Source organism: Bos indicus x Bos taurus, chromosome 3 (genome assembly GCF_003369695.1).
Source record: "Bos indicus x Bos taurus breed Angus x Brahman F1 hybrid chromosome 3, Bos_hybrid_MaternalHap_v2.0, whole genome shotgun sequence".
NCBI classification, from domain to species: Eukaryota; Metazoa; Chordata; class Mammalia; order Artiodactyla; family Bovidae; genus Bos; species Bos indicus x Bos taurus.
In genome coordinates, this window is record NC_040078.1 from 16,314,751 (window position 1) to 16,335,684 (window position 20,934).

General features: G+C 47.3%; 1 protein-coding gene and 1 long non-coding RNA gene across 18 annotated transcripts in view; one reads left to right on the plus strand and one right to left on the minus strand.

Moving 5' to 3' along the window:
* Window positions 1-5,737, minus strand: LOC113886434. The gene is made up of 2 exons (XR_003509440.1): window positions 5,159-5,737; window positions 1-2,521 (listed from the first exon to the last, which is right to left on the minus strand). It is a non-coding gene; the product is annotated as an uncharacterized LOC113886434 (long non-coding RNA).
* Window positions 4,920-20,934, plus strand: part of TPM3 (tropomyosin 3) — a 27,417-nt gene continuing 11,402 nt past the window's right edge. For 4 of the 17 annotated variants that reach the window (XM_027532463.1, XM_027532446.1, XM_027532436.1 and 1 more), the window contains exons 1-6: window positions 4,920-5,131; window positions 5,744-5,869; window positions 17,339-17,472; window positions 19,069-19,186; window positions 19,275-19,345; window positions 20,014-20,089. In XM_027532463.1, coding sequence (XP_027388264.1) covers window positions 5,018-5,131; window positions 5,744-5,869; window positions 17,339-17,472; window positions 19,069-19,186; window positions 19,275-19,345; window positions 20,014-20,089 — 639 coding nt within the window. In that variant the 5' untranslated portion in view covers window positions 4,920-5,017. Of the gene's footprint in view, window positions 5,132-5,743; window positions 5,870-11,197; window positions 11,435-17,338; window positions 17,473-19,068; window positions 19,187-19,274; window positions 19,346-20,013; window positions 20,090-20,643; window positions 20,720-20,934 lie in introns of those variants that run through there. The other 13 variants (XM_027532419.1, XM_027532430.1, XM_027532472.1 and 10 more) reach the window with 6 other exon arrangements.

The following is a 20,934-nucleotide window of genomic DNA, read 5'->3' on the forward strand; positions in this document are numbered from 1 at the left end:
ACTGATTAACTGCCATCATATTTATTTTCCCCTCATCCCTCACCTTGGCATCTGCATTCTCATTGGTGACTCATCCTTCCCACACTGATGATTTCCTGCTCTCAACACTGCGGCTCTGTCCACACTGCAAAACTCACACCTTTTCTTTCCCCTGTGCCCCAAGTCTGCCTCTGTCCTTCAATACGCCGTTTTCATCTTAGCTGTCAGAACTTCTTCCTCCTTTCCTCACCACACATGAGCACAGAGAGGTAGCAAGGTATAAAGAGAAAAGCACACACTTTGGAGTCAGGTTTGGGTTCAAAGTCTGGCTTCACTTCTTAATCGTGTATGTATTAGGTTATTTCTCTGAGCCTCAGTTTTCTCTTCTGAAAGTGAATATAATACCCATCTCATAGAAACATTATGAGGATTAAATAAGATAAATGTGTGTAGAGAGCAAGCGCAGCCCTTGGCATGCAGTAGGCATCCTCCCACTTCCCTCTTAGGAGATTTCCTATGACCCAAGCCCTTCACAGGGGCCCTGCTTGGCCCCCTGGCCAGCCTCCTTAGGCAGCTCAAATATCATTCTCCATCCCAGCCCTGTCTTTCTCTTTCTGTCCTAAATGTCCATTCATCCTCCAGTCTCCATCAGCCCTGCTTCCCAAAGCCTCTAATCTTTAGTCAATCACTGCTCTTGAGTTGTGACACCAAACAGTACATGGCTGCTCCAGGCTGGTAGGGAGGCAGGCGGTGAACAAGCCATGACAGGTATGGTGGGAGTTTTATAGGAGACACAACCATACACCTGTGTCCTGGGTTTGACCCATTAAGCTGAGACTGAGTCTCCCATTCCTTCAGCCTGTTCCTCCACTCTGTTCCCTATGGGTCTGTCTCACCTCCCTTCTCTCCTCTTTGTATCTGTCTCCCAGCCACCCCCTGCCTCATCATGGCAGCACAGCCTGGTGTTAGGAGAGCAGGCTTCCATATGACGGATTTGGGTTTGAATTCTGGCTGGCATTTACTGCCTGTGTGTTCTTGAGAAAGTAACTTTAACTTTCTGGGTTACAGGGCTTTATATGTAAAATGGAGATAATGCCTACCTCACTAGGTTACCGTGGGGATTAAATAAAGCACTTTGCAGAGATGATAACCCACAATGATGTTTTCGTGTCCTTTGATAGTTTTTCTATTTTTATTTCAACTGCATTACCTGGTTGCCCCTCACCTCCTGCCACATTCCCTCATCAACCCCTTTTATTTCTCTGCTGTTCATTTGGGCCCACGGAACACCCCACCCCTCTGCCATGATCCCTGACCTTGGCCTCTCTCCCCAGGGCTTGTCAGTGCCAGGCTAGCTCCAGTATTGGCAGTGCGGCCCCCTGCGGAGCCCATTGCCTCTGATCCTCTCTGCCTGCTCTGTCTGCTCGCATCACATCAGCTGAGTAATTCACCCCTTCATGCCTCCCCATCCCCTTTTCCCTCTGTGGCCAGTGCCTCACCCAGCTCCTCAGGCTCAAACGGACTCAGTCTGGTTTGAAATGGCTACACAGAAGGTACTTCCAGGAGAGCTGGAAAGCGTTCATCAGAGGCCATCTGAGGTTTCCGCCTGGACATGCCACCCTGTCAGTCTCTTCCTGGGAGAGCTGCTCCTCTCCTACATCAATATTTCCTGTCTCTGCCTCTGTTTCCCGAGTTTGCCAAACACTAAAGTCCTTTCAATTCCTGCTAAAATCCCCTTCCCGGCCTTTTGCCCTCCAGCCTGTGGTTCTCCAGGGCAGTCGAGGTTTCCAGAAAAGGGAACTAGAATTTGGGGCGGGTGTGGGTGTTAAGGGTAAAAAAGGAAGGTCAAGAAAGTAAAAAATTACACGCAGACTGAAAGCCATAAGACAACACCACAGGTGTCTACCTTGGGGCTTGTAGGCCCATTTGTTGGTCTTCCCTGGAAGGCAAGAGCCACACAATACGAATTGACTGGAGCTTGGGACAAGCTATCGATCTAGATCAAGGGCACCGTCAAGTTGGCAGATCGTTTGCGAGTGCACGCTGAGCGGGGTGGGGGTGTCCGGACTAATGGGAACAAGGGCGCATGGAACAGGCCTGGGGGCTGAAGCAGAGCCGCCGCCTCCCACCCCACGCTTCCATCCAAGCCCCCACCCCACCAGTGCGGCTATAACTCGGGGTTGCTTCTGCCACAGTAGAGAGAAGCATCTGCCTGCCACAGGACATCCGACAGACCTGATTCTCTTCAGCAGAGAAACCTCCCAGAAAATCAGGCCCCTGTGAGGAAAGACCCTTAAAGAAGCCAGCTCAGGAGCTCATGTTGTAAGAAGCCCCAGAAGAGGAGAGTCCCAAGGACGGCAGGCTGTTTCCTGGCAGAGGCATTCTCCTCCCTCACCTTGTCCTTCTAAAATCCTGGTTTCAATTCTGCCAGGCGGGAGAGGCTGTCCTTAAGTCTTCTCTGGAGCCTGGGCTGGAGCCTGCTAGTAAGACAGGTCACGCTTATCTTCCGGACATCCAAGGGTGACTTTGAGGAGAAGCATGCCTGGAGGGCATGGGGAGAAGGTGAGAAGGGACAATATGGTGGGGAAAAGCAACCAAGCCTTCTGGAAGTTTCTCATGGCTACTCATCTCTCGTTCTCAAGAGCAGGCAGGTTCCAGGAAAGGGTCCGCTGAAAGGCCCTCAGCAGTCTTGTGGGGGCATTGGAAAGGTAAAGCAGGACGTGCAAGCCCCCACCCCCTCTCCCGGAAAGCCTTGGGGGCAGCTGGAGGGGAACTGAGGGGAGCAGGTGGCAAGGTTGACAAGGAGCTGCTGACATGGTTGATCCTCTGAGCGCTGAGGCCGTGACACCAGGGGAAGAAACTGTGTTGGAGTTTTTGGAAAGGATAGGTGCCCGGATGCAGAGGGCTGCCAGATATTCTTCCTGGTTTAGGCTACCGTGATCAAGCAAAGGCCAGGCACTGGTAGCAAAGGATCCAAGACAGGGATGGCACGAAGACCCAATGAGTAAGAGCTGGCTGTCTTAGGAGGTGAAGAGCAGGGGTTGGTGCCCTTTCCCCAGAGAGATGGCTCTCAGGGATTGGTGCCTGACATGTCTGCTCTGCCCTTTCTTTGCAGTGGGGAGGAAGGCAGAGGGCCGCGAAAGCTCTTCTGCCTGCTTCTGTGTGATATGTTTGATATTGGGTTGTTTAATTAGGAACCAACTAAATGTCAAACATATTCTTACAGCAGTAGGCAATTTGGCATCATACTCTTTCTTACCCCAACTTCTGGGGCTCTGGGGTTCCTGTTTTTTTTTTTACTGAACCTATTTTCTCCAGGACCCCTTTGGAAAACTAGTGGCTGCAACCCATGTGGATTTCAATCTTAACCTGGAGGGCTAGTGTGGGAGCGGGGGAGAACTGGAGTCTGGGTATCAAATCTTCCTCTATCTTTCCCTTGTGTGTGCATGCTAAGTCATTTCAGTCATGTCCCACTCTTTGCAATCCCCCGGACTTAGCCCGCCAGGCTCCTCTTTCATGGGATTCTCCAGGCAAGAATACTGGAGTGGGTTGCCATGCCCTCCTCCAGGGGATCTTCCTGACCCAGTGATTGAACTCACATCTCTTACTTCCCCTGCATTGGAAAGCGGGCTCTTTACCACTAGTGCCACCTGTGAAGCCTCTTTTCCTTGTACTAGAAGGGAAATGGCTCTGATCTTTTCCTGTCCTTGTGGTTTTCTCCTTCTTATTCAATCTCCCCACCTTATTATCCAATGCTTCCTGTGCCTGGGACTCCTGTTCCCTAAGGCCAATAGTAGGGGTCTTTGGTTTTTCTGTTTTCTTTCACGAGTCAGCTGATGGTTCTATCTGTGTATTTACCTCTAGTGATGAGAAGCAGGTGTTTCAGTCACCCCATTGTTGGAGCCTAGTATCAACACCACCCATCTATCCTTGACATAATGACTAATGAGCACCATTTATATTTTTCCCTGGTAGTCCGGGTCACCCTGAACAGTGCCCACCTCTCTCTGGCATATTCTCAGATTGTATGGTGCCCGGGTCAGGGATCAACTACCACCTGTCAGTAGCAAGGCTCCAAGTGGATTGAACAGAGCCTGGAGCTAAGCCAGGGAGAACAGAGCTGGTAATGATGATGATGATGATGACTAGGGGCAGTGAAGAAGGGAGCAGAGGGTGAGAAGAGTAGAGAGCAACAAGACCTTGGTCTATGTGGGTATAAAAGTTCTATTTAAAGATCACTATGGGGAAATGGAGGACGTGATCCTATCTGGATTACTCTGTCTCCCACTTTTCTTTCCCTGCCCACTGGCCTGAAACTCTGGGATGGCCATCCAAACCCCAACCCTACGCTCTTACTCCGTCCCCCTGGTTCTTAAGTGGGGAGGAATAATGTCTCCCTGCCCATTAGAGACTCTCAAAATAGCACAGTAACTTGATCTGGGGATCTGGGGAATTGTCAAGGATCATGGGTGATCTCCCCTCTTCACTGTTGCTCAGGCTCCCTAAATACCAGGAATCAAAACGTAAAACTCAATCAGTGGAATTTGATTAGTATCCAACACAGTCTGGGTGAGAGTCAGGGGAAAGCTGAAGGGCAAACCAGGAAAACTAGTCATGCTTTGGGTGAAAACTACCATTCTAGAATTGCCAAAGTACCCTTCTCTATTTCAGTGTCCTACCCCTCCCCCTTCCTTGCTCTTTTAAAATATGCATGGAGCTGCCCAGCGTGAGTGGAAAGTTTCAGGGTCAGGGAGAACCTTTTCCCTCCCCCACTTTCCATTGTCTAAAATCAGCCTCAGCTGTTCCCTAATTTTTCTTTGCTGGTGATGTCAGTCCATCAAAGTGTCTCACCCTGTGTTCCCCTGAGAACAATGATGGGGCTGGGAACACCATATTAGGAACAAGAGGTGGAGCCATGGGCAGAAATAAAGGCCCAGGTCTGGGGAGCTAGTCACTCAGCCAGCAGCCCCTCCTTTCTTGCCCTAGTCTCCAGTCCTCCAGTATTCACAGGTGAGCTCCCCAACGGCCACTGTTCAGGATGGAGGCCATCAAGAAAAAGATGCAGATGCTGAAGCTGGACAAGGAGAACGCTCTGGATCGGGCAGAACAAGCGGAAGCTGAGCAGAAGCAGGCAGAAGAAAGAAGTAAGCAGGTAGGCCTTAGCCTTGGTCTCTCTTACCGGCTGGTGAACAAAACTGAAGTGGAAGAGTTTTGGTGGGAAAGGCAGTGACCACTGGTGCCAGCTCATCCTTTGGGCGGGAGGGACTCCTCTTCTTCCCCAGCCTCACAGCACACGAAGAGGGCATCTAGGGTATTTGCCTTAGACTGCCTGTGTGACCTTGTGAAAGTCAGTGACCCCTTCTGAGCCACAGTCTGTCTGCTCAATTTAAGTGGGAGTGGATCATGTTTTGGAATAACTCATGACTTCTAGAGGAAAAGGTGGGAGCTTGGCATGCAGCATCTCTTTTCCCTTAAATGGGGTCACAGACATCGACATCTGAAGATATTTACCATCCCAATGTCTTAATGAAAACTCAGCGTGGCCTGGTCATTTTAGGGTCAGAGATTACAAGGTCACAGGCCAAGGCCATAGCAAAATTCCTGGGGCAGTTGGCTGAAACTGATGAAGAAGAAAGTGTGTTGTCTCTCTGAGGATGGTAACATAGAGGGTGAGCTCAGGCGTCTGTCAGGCTCAAGAGCCTAGGGTCTGAGTCTGCACTGTTGTGTATGTGTGTCTTGTGTGTGACTCTTGGGGCTTCCATAGCTGGAAGATGAGCTGGCAGCCATGCAGAAGAAGCTGAAAGGGACAGAGGACGAGCTGGACAAGTATTCTGAAGCTTTGAAGGATGCCCAGGAGAAGCTGGAGCTGGCAGAGAAGAAAGCAGCTGATGTGAGTATAGGGAAACTGGGGGGTGGGTTTAACCTATGCAAATAGATCTTCATGTTAATAACTGAATTCTAAACACACTTGGACATATACACACTTGTGGATTCTCAGAACATAGGCGTAGATACCCACATGCATTTTTCCCACATGCTGGTATACCCTTATTGGCACATACTTTCATTCTTTAAAACTTGCAGAAGTCTCATTTTTCTTACCCCCAATCCAGGAATTTAATTATCTTTCCCAGGACCTGGACAAAGGGAGGGAACTCCAAGTCCAGAGTGCTATCATTTACCCCACCTCCTCCCCCATGCCACATTCTTAGCTTTTGTGTCCAAGGACTGGCATGTAGATATGTGTATTAATAGGGAACCTCTCATCTCTCAACTGCCCAGCAGAGCTAGCTCAGATTTCACAATGGGACAAAGGAGGTCACACTGACCCTGGCCCTATATGGGTTTATTTATCATGGGCAATGTGGGCATCTGACCTTATGCCACAGAGATGCCATAGAAAGCACTGCTTATAGCACAGCTGAGAGAATCTTAATATCAGAAATAAGAAGGACCAAGGAGTAAAGTTGTTACCACCAGACCTCACTCTGTGACCTTGACTAAATTATTCAGCTTCTCTAGGGCTAAGTTTTCCCACTTGAAAATGAAATAAATTCTCTTTTCCACTTCACGTTATCTCATAGTCGCCCATTTCCCTTTATCTTGTCAACCTTGAAGTTAACCACAAAGATAAACGAGAGACTACAAGAAAAGATTTGTGGAAGAAAAGTAACACAGGAATCTTAACAGCAACAAAAGAATGTGCTGGTATTGATGGAAATACAGTCAATTTTCAGCATTGAGTTAGTAAGAAAGTATTTTTAAAATCACACTTGGTTTTGGAAAACAGCTAGAAACAGAGCAAGAGGTTCAGCAACGTTTTCGGATGCTCTCATTCACTTCTTTACTATTAGGTTTCCGATCTCCCCGCTGGCTTTTTGCCGCTTTCAGTGACCTGGGGAAGCGCTGAGGGTTGTTGAATATATCATGCCAGAGGTCACAGACAGAGACCGTATTATATACATGATACATGTTCATAGTTTCCAAGAGTTTACGCCACTGCAAACTATTCATTCTTCCTTTGTGGAAAACTGTGAACAACACAGTTTACTCCAGGACTTTGGGCTAGAGCTTGATGGCCTGCTGGACTTGCCTAACTTAGGTTACAAGGATAGATGACTGTATCTCTCTGGTTCAAATAAATGGGCAGAGGATTAAGTTTTCACAAATGGACACAATGTCAGGTTGATAACAATTTTGTGAGATGTAACAAAATTGTAACAACTCTCTGGGAAAGTCCTTAGGCTGGTATAGCTAGTATATGGGTTTGAGGAGGTATTTCCAGGAACAATGAAAAAACAAACAAGATTAACCCGAGATTTGGGGAGAGAAAGAATGACATAGAGGCTCTAGACAATACACTGATACCATTGGGAAGATAAGGAATTTGTTGGAGATGAATTCTATTTGTCCTTACACATACACACGTAAGCACACATCAGCCCCCACCTAGACAGGGTCTACTCAGTATATTCATTTGAAAGAAACTTCTCATAGTCATATAGAAAGCTACCAAAACCATTTAAATATGTAAAGTATGGGTAAAAAAAACCTCATTCAACTTCTCTCCCTCTTGTTAGCTTTCCCAAAAAGTCATTAAGTCCCCTCAGAGATATGTAAGAGAATAAGAAATAGGAGAAGCTTGTAGGCAAGAGGCAAACAAACTTGGGGTTAAGATGGAAACCCATCTTTTGAACTGTGGTGTTGGAGAAGAGTCTTCAGAGTTCCTTGGACTGCAAGGTGATCCAACCAGTCTATCCTATCAGGAAATCAGTCCTGAATATTGAAGGACTGATGCTGAAGTTGAAGCTCCAATTCTCTGGCCATCTGATGCAAAGAACTGACTCATTTGAAAATACCCTGATGCCAGCAAAGATTAAAGGCGGGAGGAGAAGGGGACGACAGAGGATGAGACGGTTGGATGGCATCACCAACTCAGTGGACATGAGTTTGAGTAAGCTCCCGGAGTTGGTGATGGACTGGGAAGCCTGGTGTGCTGCAGTCCATGGGGTGGCAAAGAGTCAGACACGACTGAGCGACTGAACTGAACTGAAGATGGAAACTGGAAGAAAGGTTTCTTTTCTCAAAGCTGGGGTCAGCAAACTATCGGGGTAAATGATGCTTTGGCCTGGTTTCCGACAAAGTTTTACTGGAGCATTTCCATGCCCATTCATTTACATATTGCCCTACTGACTTTCCCCCTACAAGAGAGTGGCAGCCACACACCATGGCCCACAAGGTTAGAAATATTTACTATCTGGCCCTTTACAGAAGTTTGTTGACTGCTGCCTCAAAGGGTCAAAGAAGAAAAGGAAGGCGTCTATGGGAATTGGGGAAAGCGCTAAATCAAGAAGAGGCAACAGGTTTCAAGTAGAGAGCAAGGGTCAGAGTCAGCAGCACAGAATATATGCGTCTTTGAAGGGAGGGTGCTCTTTCTAATAGGAAGGGAGTTCACAGCTCAGCTTCAGCCCTTGAGATTAATAAACAAGTAAAGAGAGCATATTCAGTTCAGTTGTCGCTCAGTCGTGTCCGACTCTTTGCAACCCCATGAATCACAGCACACCAGGCCTCTCTGCCCATCCGCAACTCCCAGAGTTCACCCAAACTCATGGGCATCGAAGTGATGCCATCCAGCCATCTAATCCTCTGTTGTCCCCTTCTCCTCCTGATCCCAGTTCCTCCCAGCATCAGGGTCTTTTCCAATGAGTCAACTCTTCGCATGAGGTGGCCAAAGTATTGGAGTTTCAGCCTCAGCATCAGTCCTTCCAATGAACACGCAGGACTGATCTCCTTTAGAATGGAGTGGTTGGATCTCCTTGCAGTCCAAGGGACTCTCAAGAGTCTTCTCCAACACCACAGTTCAAAAGCATCAATTCTTTTGTGCTCAGCTTTCTTTACAGTCCAACTCTCACATCCATACATGACCACTGGAAAAACCATAGCCTTGACTAGACGGACCTTTGTTGGCAAAGTAATATCTCTGCTTTTGAATATGCTATCTAGGTTGGTCGTAACTTTCCTTCCAAGGAGTAAGCGTCTTTTAATTTCATGGCTGCGATCACCATTACTTTGATGTAAATATAAGGGAAAGAGAACCTGGGAGTCCTGGTTACCTGAGAAGCCAATGTGGAAAGCATAGGATTTGCTAGGACTCCTTGAACAAAGAAAGGGTGAGGGTGTGGCAAGGTCAGTCTGAACTTCATTTATTTCCTCCCTAAGTTCATCCAAGGTCCTTTTCATTTTTTAATTGTGAAAAATATGTACATAATGTAAAATTTGCCATTTTAACCATTTTTAAGTGTACAAGTCATTGGTGGTCAGAACATTCACACTGTGGTGCAACCATGTGGAAGGTTCTTTTGACCTGAGATGAAATCAGAAGCTGTTGAAGGTAAAACAAAAGGAGAATGCAATAGGTAGGACACACAAGTTATACTTTTTTCAAGGATAGGAGGTGAAAAGGATGGGGAGAAGAGGGAGAGGACAGACATATACACCTGTTGATATACTGTACTGTTGGTTACCAGGAAAACAATAGCACTAAGCCCCTTGCTGCCCATCCATCATGCTTTTAAAGGTCATTAGGAGTCAGTCCACCTGTTTCCCTGGATCAAGAGAAGATTATCTGTTCAAATCTACCAGCCTCAGGAATGCAGTGGTGCTCTCAACACTCATTTGGTTTTTCTAAGATGAAGTCTTCTGCTTCTTCAGTAGGGCAAGGGAGCAGTGCAATAGTGTCCCCTGCTGATCAGCCCTGAGATGACAAAGTCTCATTTTTATTTCCATGGATTATGGATATCTCGTTAGATTTCTCCAAAGAGAGTTGGGAAAGATCTTAGGCCATCAGGGCAGAGTTTACTGAAACTTCAAACCCTGCTTTTTTTCTTTCCATTTCCTGGGTGGGTAGCAGGGGCAGGGGTGGTAAATCAGTGTATAGGTTACTCTCTCAAGCAAATTACTTACTGTCTGAGTTGTTTCTGTTTCCTCTGATTAGTCTAAATGCTCAGTATTTCTAAATGCAGTTGGTTGAAGACAGCCTCTGGTGGGAGTGTCTTCAGAACAAGGCATTGAGCGCAGCACCAATGTCTTACTTATAAATCTTCTTGGGGGTCAGGATTCTTAATTTAAAATCCTGGTCGACATCCTAATTCTCTAGAGAAAAAGAGATCTGCAACACAGGAGAGGCTTATTACTATTACTTACTGAGAAGGTGGGAGGAATACAAAGAAATAAGAGGGAAGAGTAAAATCCTCCAGGCTCTTTATTACTGTGCTTCTAAAAATCCTGCATGGCAATGCCTGTAGGGGTGGTTTCTAACTGATAAATAGCTCCTGGGGTACCTGGAAGCAGTAGTAGTGTGAAATTGGTGAAAGTTCTAACACAGAGGGAAGGCTGAGATTCTCAATACTATATATGTTTTTCAGATGCTCCTATCAGTGCTGTTGCACAAAGGATCTCGTGACACTAGTCTGTAATAGAGGACTCCTTCTGATAAAATGGAGGCTTAAGACACATTCCTCACCTACAAAAGGAATTGTAAGCGATGATTAATTACAAAGTCCTGAATCATTCAAGGTTTGGAGAGGCTGGTAAATCACTGGTGTATACTGATTCTCAAAAGTATCAGGGGAAAAGACCAGTATTTTGAATAGAACACGTTCATAACTGGTGACAAACAGAACGAGAATTTTGCCAAACTGCCCATCTCTTCACCCCCCATTAATTCCCTTCACGGACTTTCAGGAGATGGGAGAGCACCCACCTGAGCTGACTTTGAAAGGAGGCTGGAGAGCAGCACTCTTGAAGATGAGGCCCAGGAAGTCTTTTCTTAGCACTTGGGTTTGGAGCATTTGTGGGGTGGGTGAAGTAGAGGCTTGTGGGGTGTTTACGTTCTGGAGAGGCCACAGGGTGCCAGGAGTGAGAGGTCAACTGCGAGTGCGTAAAGGCCGCACAGGCCAACCATTGTGGGCAGTCTGCCCAGGGCCGGAGAGGCTTAACCACTACGCGCCTTCTGGTTACCATGGTAGCCCTCCCTCTTCCCAACCCCGCCCTCCTTTGCTGGCCGGAGGGAGAGTCTGGAAGCAGCCGCCCAGGGGTACTGGGCGGGCCCGCCCCTCGCTTTCTGCCGCGGGCCTCCGTCTAGTGGACTGCCTTCCCGCCCGCCTGGCGGTGGGAGGGCGCGGCGGTCGTAGCGTCACATCCGGGCGGGTGGGTGAGTTCCGGTATTTCAGGGCGGAGCAGGCGGAAGTAGGGGTGAGAAGCGGCTGCAACGCCGAGCGGAGGAGGCAGGAACCTGTAGGCAAGCAGGAGCTGGGTGGGGACCATGGCCGGGATCACCACCATCGAGGCGGTGAAGCGCAAGATCCAGGTTCTGCAGCAGCAGGCCGATGATGCAGAGGAGAGGGCCGAGCGCCTCCAGCGGGAAGTGGAGGGAGAAAGACGGGCCCGAGAACAGGTACGGAGAGGGCGAGGCGCGTGAGGGAGAGGCAGGCGCTGGAGCAGATGGGACCCCGAAGTGGGGCCGGATTTTTGCGGTGGAGCACGGTCCTTAGGGGGCCAGTATAATCCGAGATGAAGTTGAAGTCCGGAGGATGGGTGGGGCTTAGCTTCACTTGGACCTCAAGTAGGTGAGGGGGACACTGGCTGCTGGAGCAAGCAGACTTGACTTTTGAAGGAATTGAGCCTCACGGGGTCTGAGGCGTGGTTTTCTTCCTCTTTTCTCCCGGCTCATTCATTCAATCCCTCCGAGTCGGGCGCGGTCAAGGGAGGGGCTCAGCGGCCTCTCCCTCCCCCACTTCCCCGGTGGGGTGGGGGACTTTGCTCTCGTTTGGGGTTTCCGGCCCAAAGGGTGAGAGTAGGTGGTTGCCTCTCTGATCTGGAGGTGTGCAGAGCCGAAAGGGTGGGGGGGGTAGAGGGTGGGAACAGCCGGAAAGCCCCCGGCCTGGCCTGCTGGCAGCTTTTCCGCTCCCTCCTCCTGCTCAGGAAATGAGGCAGCAGTCGACTGAGGAAGCGCGGTGCCCTCCCTGGAGGAGGTTGAGGCCACAGCACCGCCTCCCATCCTCCGGTCTGGGGCCCTTTCCTCTTAGGGGGAACACTTGCAGCTGCTAAACCCACTCTGTCGACGTGAAACTGGAGGGGAGGAGATAGTACCTCGCTGCCTCTGTGAGTGCAAATGTAGGAGCCAACAAAACCTGCCTAGCTTCCAAGACTACCTGGAAGGCGGGATCTTCTGCCAGATTCAGGCCTTTATTGCTGAAGTGTGAAGAGTGCAAGCTGAACCGTTTAAGAACACTTCTTCCAAGCAGAGCTGATAAGCGAGAGTATGTGGTAGAGAATCTGATGGAGTGCCAATTTCTGTCAAGGTTTCTGGTTGCCCTAGGCAGTGTGGCTGATGGAGTTTCGAGGGGTCTCTTAAGTGACGTTACTACTCTGCTACGTTCCCAAGTACCCACTCTAGTGTCTTTTTTTTTTTTTTTTTACGTTGAATATTTGTTCAACTAAAAGTTGAAACATAATATGCTCATAGATTGAACGGTGATTCTTGAAACTGCTTTCTGTTGAGAAGTGGTGGGCTAGTTTTAGTAAGCCATAGGTTTTCCACGATCTAGGGTGCAGTCTAGTGGGTAGAACTGATTTCCTGAGTTGAGGTTTTGGTTTTGGAGGATCCTGAGGCTGGAGGGGAAAGTAACTGTTGCTAAAATTTGAAGACCTAATGAAAGAACTCTTGTGGTTTATTGGTATTCCTTGTTCTCCCCTCCCTACTTTTGGCTGCTCTTTTGGGGAGTGGCTGAGAATTAATGTTTTGGGGAAATGAGAGAAGCAGCTGCCCTCCAGGTTAATACTTAAAGATTGTTAGAATAGTAATTTCTTTTTACAACTGGACATAGAAATGCTGGGAGCTTGGTTTCCTCAGTCACTCATTTCTCAGTGGATTTTTCCTCTGTTCATTATGCTCCTAACTTCTAATTATCATTCTAGTGAGATGAACTGGCTGGGTGACTCTTTATGACTAGGGACACTTTCTCATCTCCTTTGTTCTGGAGACCAGATCCCCTTAAAGGGGGAGACAGGGTGGCTCTAAGGAACTGGCCATGTGTTGACCTAGAGCCAGGCTCAAAGTAAGGGCATGCTAGGAATGATTCTAGGGTAGATGATGTCATTACCCCCACCCTCAGTAGCCCCCAGGACTTGGTTTCCCGCCTAGGATGTCCTGGACATTCACTGCACTCAGGATTTGGTAATTTTCCTTGCAGGGAAATTTCACTCCTTTTTTTTTCCCACCTGGGCTCATAGGTGAGAGAGCAGAGTGACCAGCTTCAGGTTTTTCTTAAGCTTCTCCCTCACTCCGAGCCTGCCAGATTTGCTTACTGAGCTGAGTGAGTTCTAGTGAGGAAGCCCTCACTCAGATGGGGAAGTAGATTGATAGTTAAATATTTATGAAACCAGTATTTTCTACAGCCCAGCTTGAAAAGTGCCTAATCTTTTGACTTTCTGCTCTAGTGAACTTTGAATTCCTCCTGAGGAAACACCTGTGGGAAGGGAGAGGGGGGAGTGTCTGAACTACCTGTTATCCTCTTAGGGCATTCTGAAATGTGGATTTTGCAGGCTCTTCCCGCCTGGAGCTGGAAGCTCTGCCCTCCCTTGTGTTATTGCATGCCATTAGTGGGATTGGTACGTAATTACTTTTCTGGTTGCTTTGTGTTATCAATCCAGCCCTTGTGGGAAGCTGAACGAGTCCAGAGCCAATTGAGTGGTTCTGGAAACCATTTCTACTGCTCTTGACCTGGAGATGTATCTTTTATAATGTAAGGTGAAGGTGAAGTCACTCAGTCATGTCAGACTCTTTGCGACCCCGTAGACTGTAGCCTACCAGGCTTCTCCGTCCATGGGATTCTCCAGGCAAGAATACTGGAGTGGGTTACCATTTCCTTCTCCCGGGCGTCTTCCCGACCCAGGGATCGAACCCGGGTCTCCCGCATTGGAGGCAGACGCTTTAATGTCTGAGCCACCAGGGAAGCCCATGTATAATTATAATGTAGCAGCTTGTCAAATCCACTTTTGATTTTGAATCTCCTTTGTACTTTTTTGCGAAACTGAAACTTATGGCAACATAATATTTCAGTGCAGTCTTTTCCCTCATCTGTGTGTGTGTGTTGTGGTGGTGGTAAAGATACAGTGGTAAATGTTTACTATTTTAACCATTTTTAAGTGTACAATTCACCTTATCTGTTTTTAATACTTGTCTCCTAACTTCTGGTATTTCTCGCTCTTTTTTTTTTTTTCCCTGGTCTAAAAAATTTAGGAATACTATTGAGGGAGTGAGTGGGCTTTGAACAGCAGTTTGATTGTGGCCGTATTCCCAAATTCCTAGTCTGCAGGGGGTGGGTGGTGGTGGTGGTTAGAATGTCTGGCCATTGTGTAGCTCTCTTCTGTTTGTACGGTCTGATGGGATAAGCCACTGACTTTATCACCTTTCCTTGGTTGAGGTTTGCTTTTTTTTTCTTACTTCATACTAAGAGCACATACTCATAGGGGAGAGGCAAATAGCCCTTTGCTCTGAGTGCCTCCGCTTAGTCTCCACCTTTGTTTACTCTGGAACAGATAACTGCTCCCTTCCTTCCAACTTGCCTCCCCCTTGAAATTTAAAGTCCCCAAGGACACAGTATCTCCCTGGGTAGATACATTTGTGAATACTGTAAACCAGAGCAGTCCTTTACTCACAGGGCTCAAGCCTAACTTTTCTGTTACTCTTCTCCTTTGAATTTCATCTCTGGCTTTTGTCTAAAAAGAGAAACCCTGGAGTGGCAGCATACCAGATTTAGGCTAATCCCCTTCTGTCCTTGGCCCTGATCTGCCTCTGAACACCAGTCTCCTGTCTTTTCTGCCTTGATGGGTATGGTGCTCTTGATGGGTATGGTATGGTGCTCTTGGGCAGTCTCTTTAGTGTGAAGGATGGTAGCACTTAAACTCATTTCCTAGCTGAAGCTGTTGTCAGCCATCTTCTGAAGTGAGTCAGTCGCTGCTTTGTTCTCCTCTCTGGCCATGGGATCTTTGCTTACTGGGTAGGGGAGAATCCTATTATTACCTGAAGGAAGGACCTCACAGTGTACCTCCAGCCTAGGCAGGGGTGAGCGGGCTGAAAGATCGAAACCGCATGCTAGACCTAGGATGATAGACAGCATGAAGTTAATGTTTCCCATTGTCACCTGCAGAAGTTAGTCCCACTCAACCTCTGGGTACCACTTAATTGACCTGAAAGGGACAGGCATTGTGCATAGGTTCTGGCTGGAAGGAAAAGTCAGGTAGGTGTCTTCCCTTATTCCTTTAAATATTAAACAGATCTTGATTCTGCAAGCTTTTGTTTCACTGTAAAGAAAACTGATCCTCTGTAGGAAAAGAAAAAAATAGAACAGTGACTACCTTGCTCTCCCTCTGCTCCCCACGGGGGTCTCCAAAGCTTTTGCTGTGGGACTCCCATCATGTGTTCTTTTTTTGGTACGGGCTTGTTCAGTGTGCACATGCTCTGATTAGGGCACCAAGATGTGTTTTCTCCTCCTCCCTTTTCAGCCTTGCGAAGAATTCTATTGTAAATGCTGATTTGTGGGAGAAACTGCCCGAGCCAGCTTGTTGTCATGGAAACTATACACCCCCGCCCCCATAGCCTGTTATCTTTACTTCATTTGGGTAACTGCTGGTGAGCTGGGTGGGGACTTAGATTTCATGAGCTTCCTTCAAATCTGGGTTCCGTCTTCTTTTTTTTTTTTTAAGTTCTAGGCATCTGAAGATAGAGGGGTGGAGTAAATGATTGAACTGTCAGTTCTCAGTTCTTCTTTCACAGTTCTTGCCTGATTGCCAGATTCATAATAACCTTGACCTGTTAGCCTTTTTGAGCTTGTGAGGTGAAATCTGTGTTGTCCTAGGTTTCCTGAGACAGGACCAGAGAATACTTGTCTTTGTGCTATTTTGAATAGAGATGCAAACGGTCTCTTAGTAATTTCAGCTTATGTAGACATCTTGATTTTCTTTTCCTGTAGGGCATTGGTTATATAGCCCCAGCCCCTGCAGTTCCTTGAATCGCCTATGTTTGTATTTGGAAATTTTTGTGTGCTATGTAACCCAGTTCTTAACAGGAGTCTTTTGGGCTATATCCCTTCCCATAGGGGCTGGTGGCCCAGATTATTTCTATAGCTACCCCCACCCCTGACTACCAGGAGGAAATCAGGGTAATAGAATTCAGGCACAATCTGGGCTGTAGAAGAGAGATCGTGTTTACCAAGCATTTGGATAAGCATCTGAACTGTGTGCAGGGGAGATTAAATTCTTGTGCAGTTGTGACAGTCAGTGTACTTGCCACCAGCAAAGGTGTGGGGAAGGGAAGGGCAATCATAAGAGAGAGGCTTCTCTACCAGTAGAATTCTTGCTTATGTGGCTGCCTCCTTCTTCCCTTGCTTCTTATTCCATGGCCCAGGAAGAGGCATGGGATTACTTGGACTCCAACCTGTGCTGTTTATTGTGGAGTGGGAGCCAGGGAGAAGATTGTCATACACTGCAGTGGAGGGTGAGGCGAAGGGAGTGACTTGAGGAATAGATAGGGTCACAATTCAGAAATTCGGAGGGGTGGTGGTGGAAGGCCTGAGGGAACATTCTTCTGCCCCCAGTTTTTTTGGTAATGCCATCAAAGCAGATAATTTTCGCCCAAAGAAACTCCTTGTAGTCAACTTTTAAAACGCGGGAGGTGGGGGCCAGTTGAAAGGGTGGAAAGTTGGTATCCCAATATTCCATCCTTTTGTTTTCTGGTCTGAAGGTCCTTCTGGAAAACATTCTCTTGGCTCGTCATCCTCTTGTTGGGTGTATTAGGGTAAGGTTATCAGAGGGTTAACAACTTGAGTTAAGCAGCAGATTAACAGATAATCCAAGATTCCCTCTTTGAGAAACCTTTATTTTTCTACTTTATGTGACACTTGGGAAAGCTGCTGCAGAATAAGACATGTCTCTAAGCCAGCACTCAGGCAGACCCCTTCACTTGGCTTACCTTTTCTGACACTAGCGCGTTTAGGAATTTGAACTGAGTCCAGAAAGGGGGTGGTACTAACTGACACTGGGCTGGGCAAGGAACTGAGTTTTGAAATGCTTTTCCTGTGGAACATATGGGAATTCATTGATGGGAAAGGGAGGAAAATGCCTGTCATAATACAGAGTGTATAATCATGTCTGCTCGGTCTTACATGCATCTGAGTTAAGTTCTACCCTGCAAGACTCTGGCTTCCTCATGGTAGTATTCAGCCCATCTTAGTGTCATAGTTCAGTTTCTTTTCACCATGCCTTTGCTTCCTTTTCCCATTCTTTCACTTAAACACAGGCTGAGGCTGAGGTGGCCTCCTTGAACCGTAGGATCCAGCTGGTTGAAGAGGAGCTGGACCGAGCTCAAGAGCGCCTGGCCACTGCCCTGCAAAAGCTGGAGGAAGCTGAGAAAGCTGCTGATGAGAGTGAGAGGTATGTAGCAGGGCCTGATGAAGTGTGGATTTCAAAAGTTGTTCATAATGGCTCTAATCAAACAGGTTCCTTAAAAACCTATTTTTTTTAAAACAGTGATCTGTCTTTACACGGGATCTTCTTTCCTTCTGTCCCTCATATTCTCTACATATGAAAACCAACAGAGTAAGGGTTAGCTGGATCCATGACCCTTGTGTAATTAGTGTTTCTCTATAAATAAATTCACCTAGTAATAGGATCGCTGTAGTGGCCTCCATTTAGCACCCACTCAGAGGCAATGGCACCCCACTCCAGTACTCTTGCCTGGAAAATCCCATGGACGGAGGAGCCTGGTGGGCTGCAGTCCATGGAGTCACTAAGAGTCGAACACGACTGAGCGACTTCACTTTCACTTTTCACTTTCATGCATTGGAGAAGGAAATGGCAACCCACTCCAGTGTTCTTGCGTGGAGAATCCCAGGGACGGGGGAGCCTGGTGGGCTGCTGTCTATGGGGTCGCACAGAGTCAGACACGACTGAAGCGACTTAGCAGCAGCAGCAGAGCGGTTCTCAAAGTGAGATTCCAGACCAGCTATAGCAGGAATTTGGGAGAAAGTCCCATCAGCAGCCTCTGCCACTCATCAGTGGATCAGAGGTGGAGCCCAGTAATTACTGATTTAATAAGCTCTCTCGTCCCTGGCTGCACTGTTAGAATCATGGGAGTGCGTGGTAGGGATCTTTGGGGAGTTTAAAAAATGCATCAGAATGCCTGGGTCCCATCTCAAATCAGTTAGAACCCATTGTGAAAGGGGCCTGGCTATTTTTAAAGCTCTCCAGTAAATTCTGGGAGAGTACTACATGGACTCACTTGCAGGATCTCAGTTCCCCAACCAAGAATTAAACCCAGGACCCAGCAATGAAAGCCCAGAGCTCTAACCACTAGGCAACCAGAGAACTCCCCCCTCCATTGATAATTCTAATGTGTACCCAGGGTTAGAACCACAGTCCTTGAACCAGCTCATCTTTGTTGAAAATAGCCAATTGGCTTCTTGCCACATGTGACTTAAAATGAGAACAAAAGTGTGTGATGACTTGCACAAACTAAGACTTTGCAGAATTAAAAAAATTCCTTGTTGGGAGTACATTAACACAGAGCAGCCATGAAAATAAATAAGACAGCTATGTGTATACTGTTATAGAATAGTGGCCAAATTATAGAAAGTGAGGAAAACAAATTGCAGAGCAGTGTAGCATGGTTCCTTTGGGGCGTGGGGAAAGGTGATGAGATTTTTGGTATATAAAACATTTCCGGAAGGATTATCAGGTATTCGATTACTTTTGATGAGCAGGACGAGAATTAGGGAGACTTTTTGTATTAGACCTTTAGACTGTTCATTTAAATGTTTAATTTTTAAATAAGCATGTATTTATAAGAAAAGATTTTAAGCAGAATAATTCAACTAAGGTGAGAAGGTGCTATGAAAATTGTTTTTGAGCGACACAAGCAGAGAGGCATGGGCTTTACCTGGTGCAGTTCTGGGTCCCTTAAGAGTTGATGAGCTGATGACAGACTCCCCAGGCTGTCAGCGCTGCATCTGTCCCTGTTGTTTCTGGCAGAGGTATGAAGGTTATTGAAAACCGAGCCTTAAAAGATGAAGAAAAAATGGAACTCCAGGAAATCCAACTCAAAGAAGCTAAGCACATTGCAGAAGAGGCAGACAGGAAGTATGAAGAGGTACGGCACTCTTCGCTTGTCCCTCTCTCTTCAGTGATATCGGCCCCTTCTTTGCTCCACTGAACTGAACCCATGTCTTTTCCCGTAGGTGGCTCGCAAGTTGGTGATTATTGAGGGAGACTTGGAGCGCACAGAGGAGCGAGCCGAGCTGGCAGAGTCGTGAGTATCTTGCCCCCCAAATCTTGCCGCACCATTCTGCCCCTTCCCTTTTGGCTTGGGCACTAATGTGAATAGCATTTCTTCAGCCTTGTTAAACAGGACCTAGAGAGTGGGAATCATCTAGAATGCTTTTTTCTTTTAGCCCCAAGAATGGCTTTGGGCTTTCTTAACTGTCTTAACTCATGCCATGTGACAAATGAGGCTTCCTGATTTCTTGTTGGGAGGGTTTATAAATTGAGGGGAAGATGAAATCTAAAAAAAAAAAAAATGGTGAACTGTTGGCTGGCAGGCCTACTGGGTCCTTCCAGCTGGGTTCTGCTTCTCCTTGAGACATTCAAGTGGCTGTGCTGACTTAAGATGTGTCTCTGTTTTTACTACTTCTCTAAGCTGCTGGGGAACTTTCAGGCAAAGGCAGACATGACCTGTTCCCCTGATGGCACCTTCTGGGCCTTGTTTAACAAAGTCCGTGCTGATACAGATTTATTTGTGCTTCCCTCGCATTTCCCTCTTCTAGACATGACATATCATGACCATGGTGATGTTTTTCTTTCCATTTTTTTTTTATTTTTTTCCCCCATTTTGCTGCTTGTTTCCTTGCTGTGTTCCTTTTTGACCTTTCTCCCTCCCCACCACCTGGCTTGTGCGATCCCTGTGACTATCACTAACAGCCGTTGCCGAGAGATGGATGAGCAAATCAGACTGATGGACCAGAACCTGAAGTGTCTGAGTGCTGCTGAAGAAAAGGTACTAACCATTAAACCCACAGAGCGGTTCTGTGTATGGTGTGATTTTGTTCGGTTTTGTTTTTGTTCTGTTTTGCAGCTGCCTCCCCTCCACTGGTGGTTTGTTGAGTGCTTTCTCATCTCTTCATGGAATGCTCCATTCCTCTCCACTTACTTGGCATCTTTCATCTCTTCTTTCCTAATTACTTCACTGCCTCTCCACAGGGTCTCGCCTTCCCTTGGGTGATTTGGGGGATATCTTTGGGTTGGGCATCCGTTCCCACTTCCACCCCAGGTAGCTGTTCTGATTTGTTCCTGGTAGTGATTTCCCAGGTGTTCTCTTTACTAGTGTCCGCACACTCTGAGTCCCAGCCCAGGAGGGTCCAGCTCCTGATGTGTTCTCTGGTAGAGGGAGGGGGGTTGATGCTTGCCCAGATTACCTGGGATCTTCTCTTTTCCCCAGTATGCCTTCCAACTCTCTCTACATATAGGTTCAATTCATGTCTGTGTGTCTCTCTCCCTTTTTTTATTCTCTTCTTCCCCTTTCCTCTCCTGCGGTATTTAAAATATTCACAGTAAATGTTCTGAGCTGGAGGAGGAGCTGAAGAATGTCACCAACAACCTCAAGTCTCTTGAGGCTCAGGCGGAGAAGGTAGGGGCTGGTTTGTAAAAGTGACAGGCTTTGGGGCCTGGGCCCAGCCCTGCCCTTGATGAAAAATGGGAGAAACTCATTCCTTATATAATCCAGTGAGAAGAATCCACCTATTCCCTCCAGATTCGGGTTTAATGCCAATTCCTGTGCACTTTGATTGCTGTAGTTAAAGAAACTTCTTGGTCTCACATTCCCGGGGTGATGTTCTCCTAGGC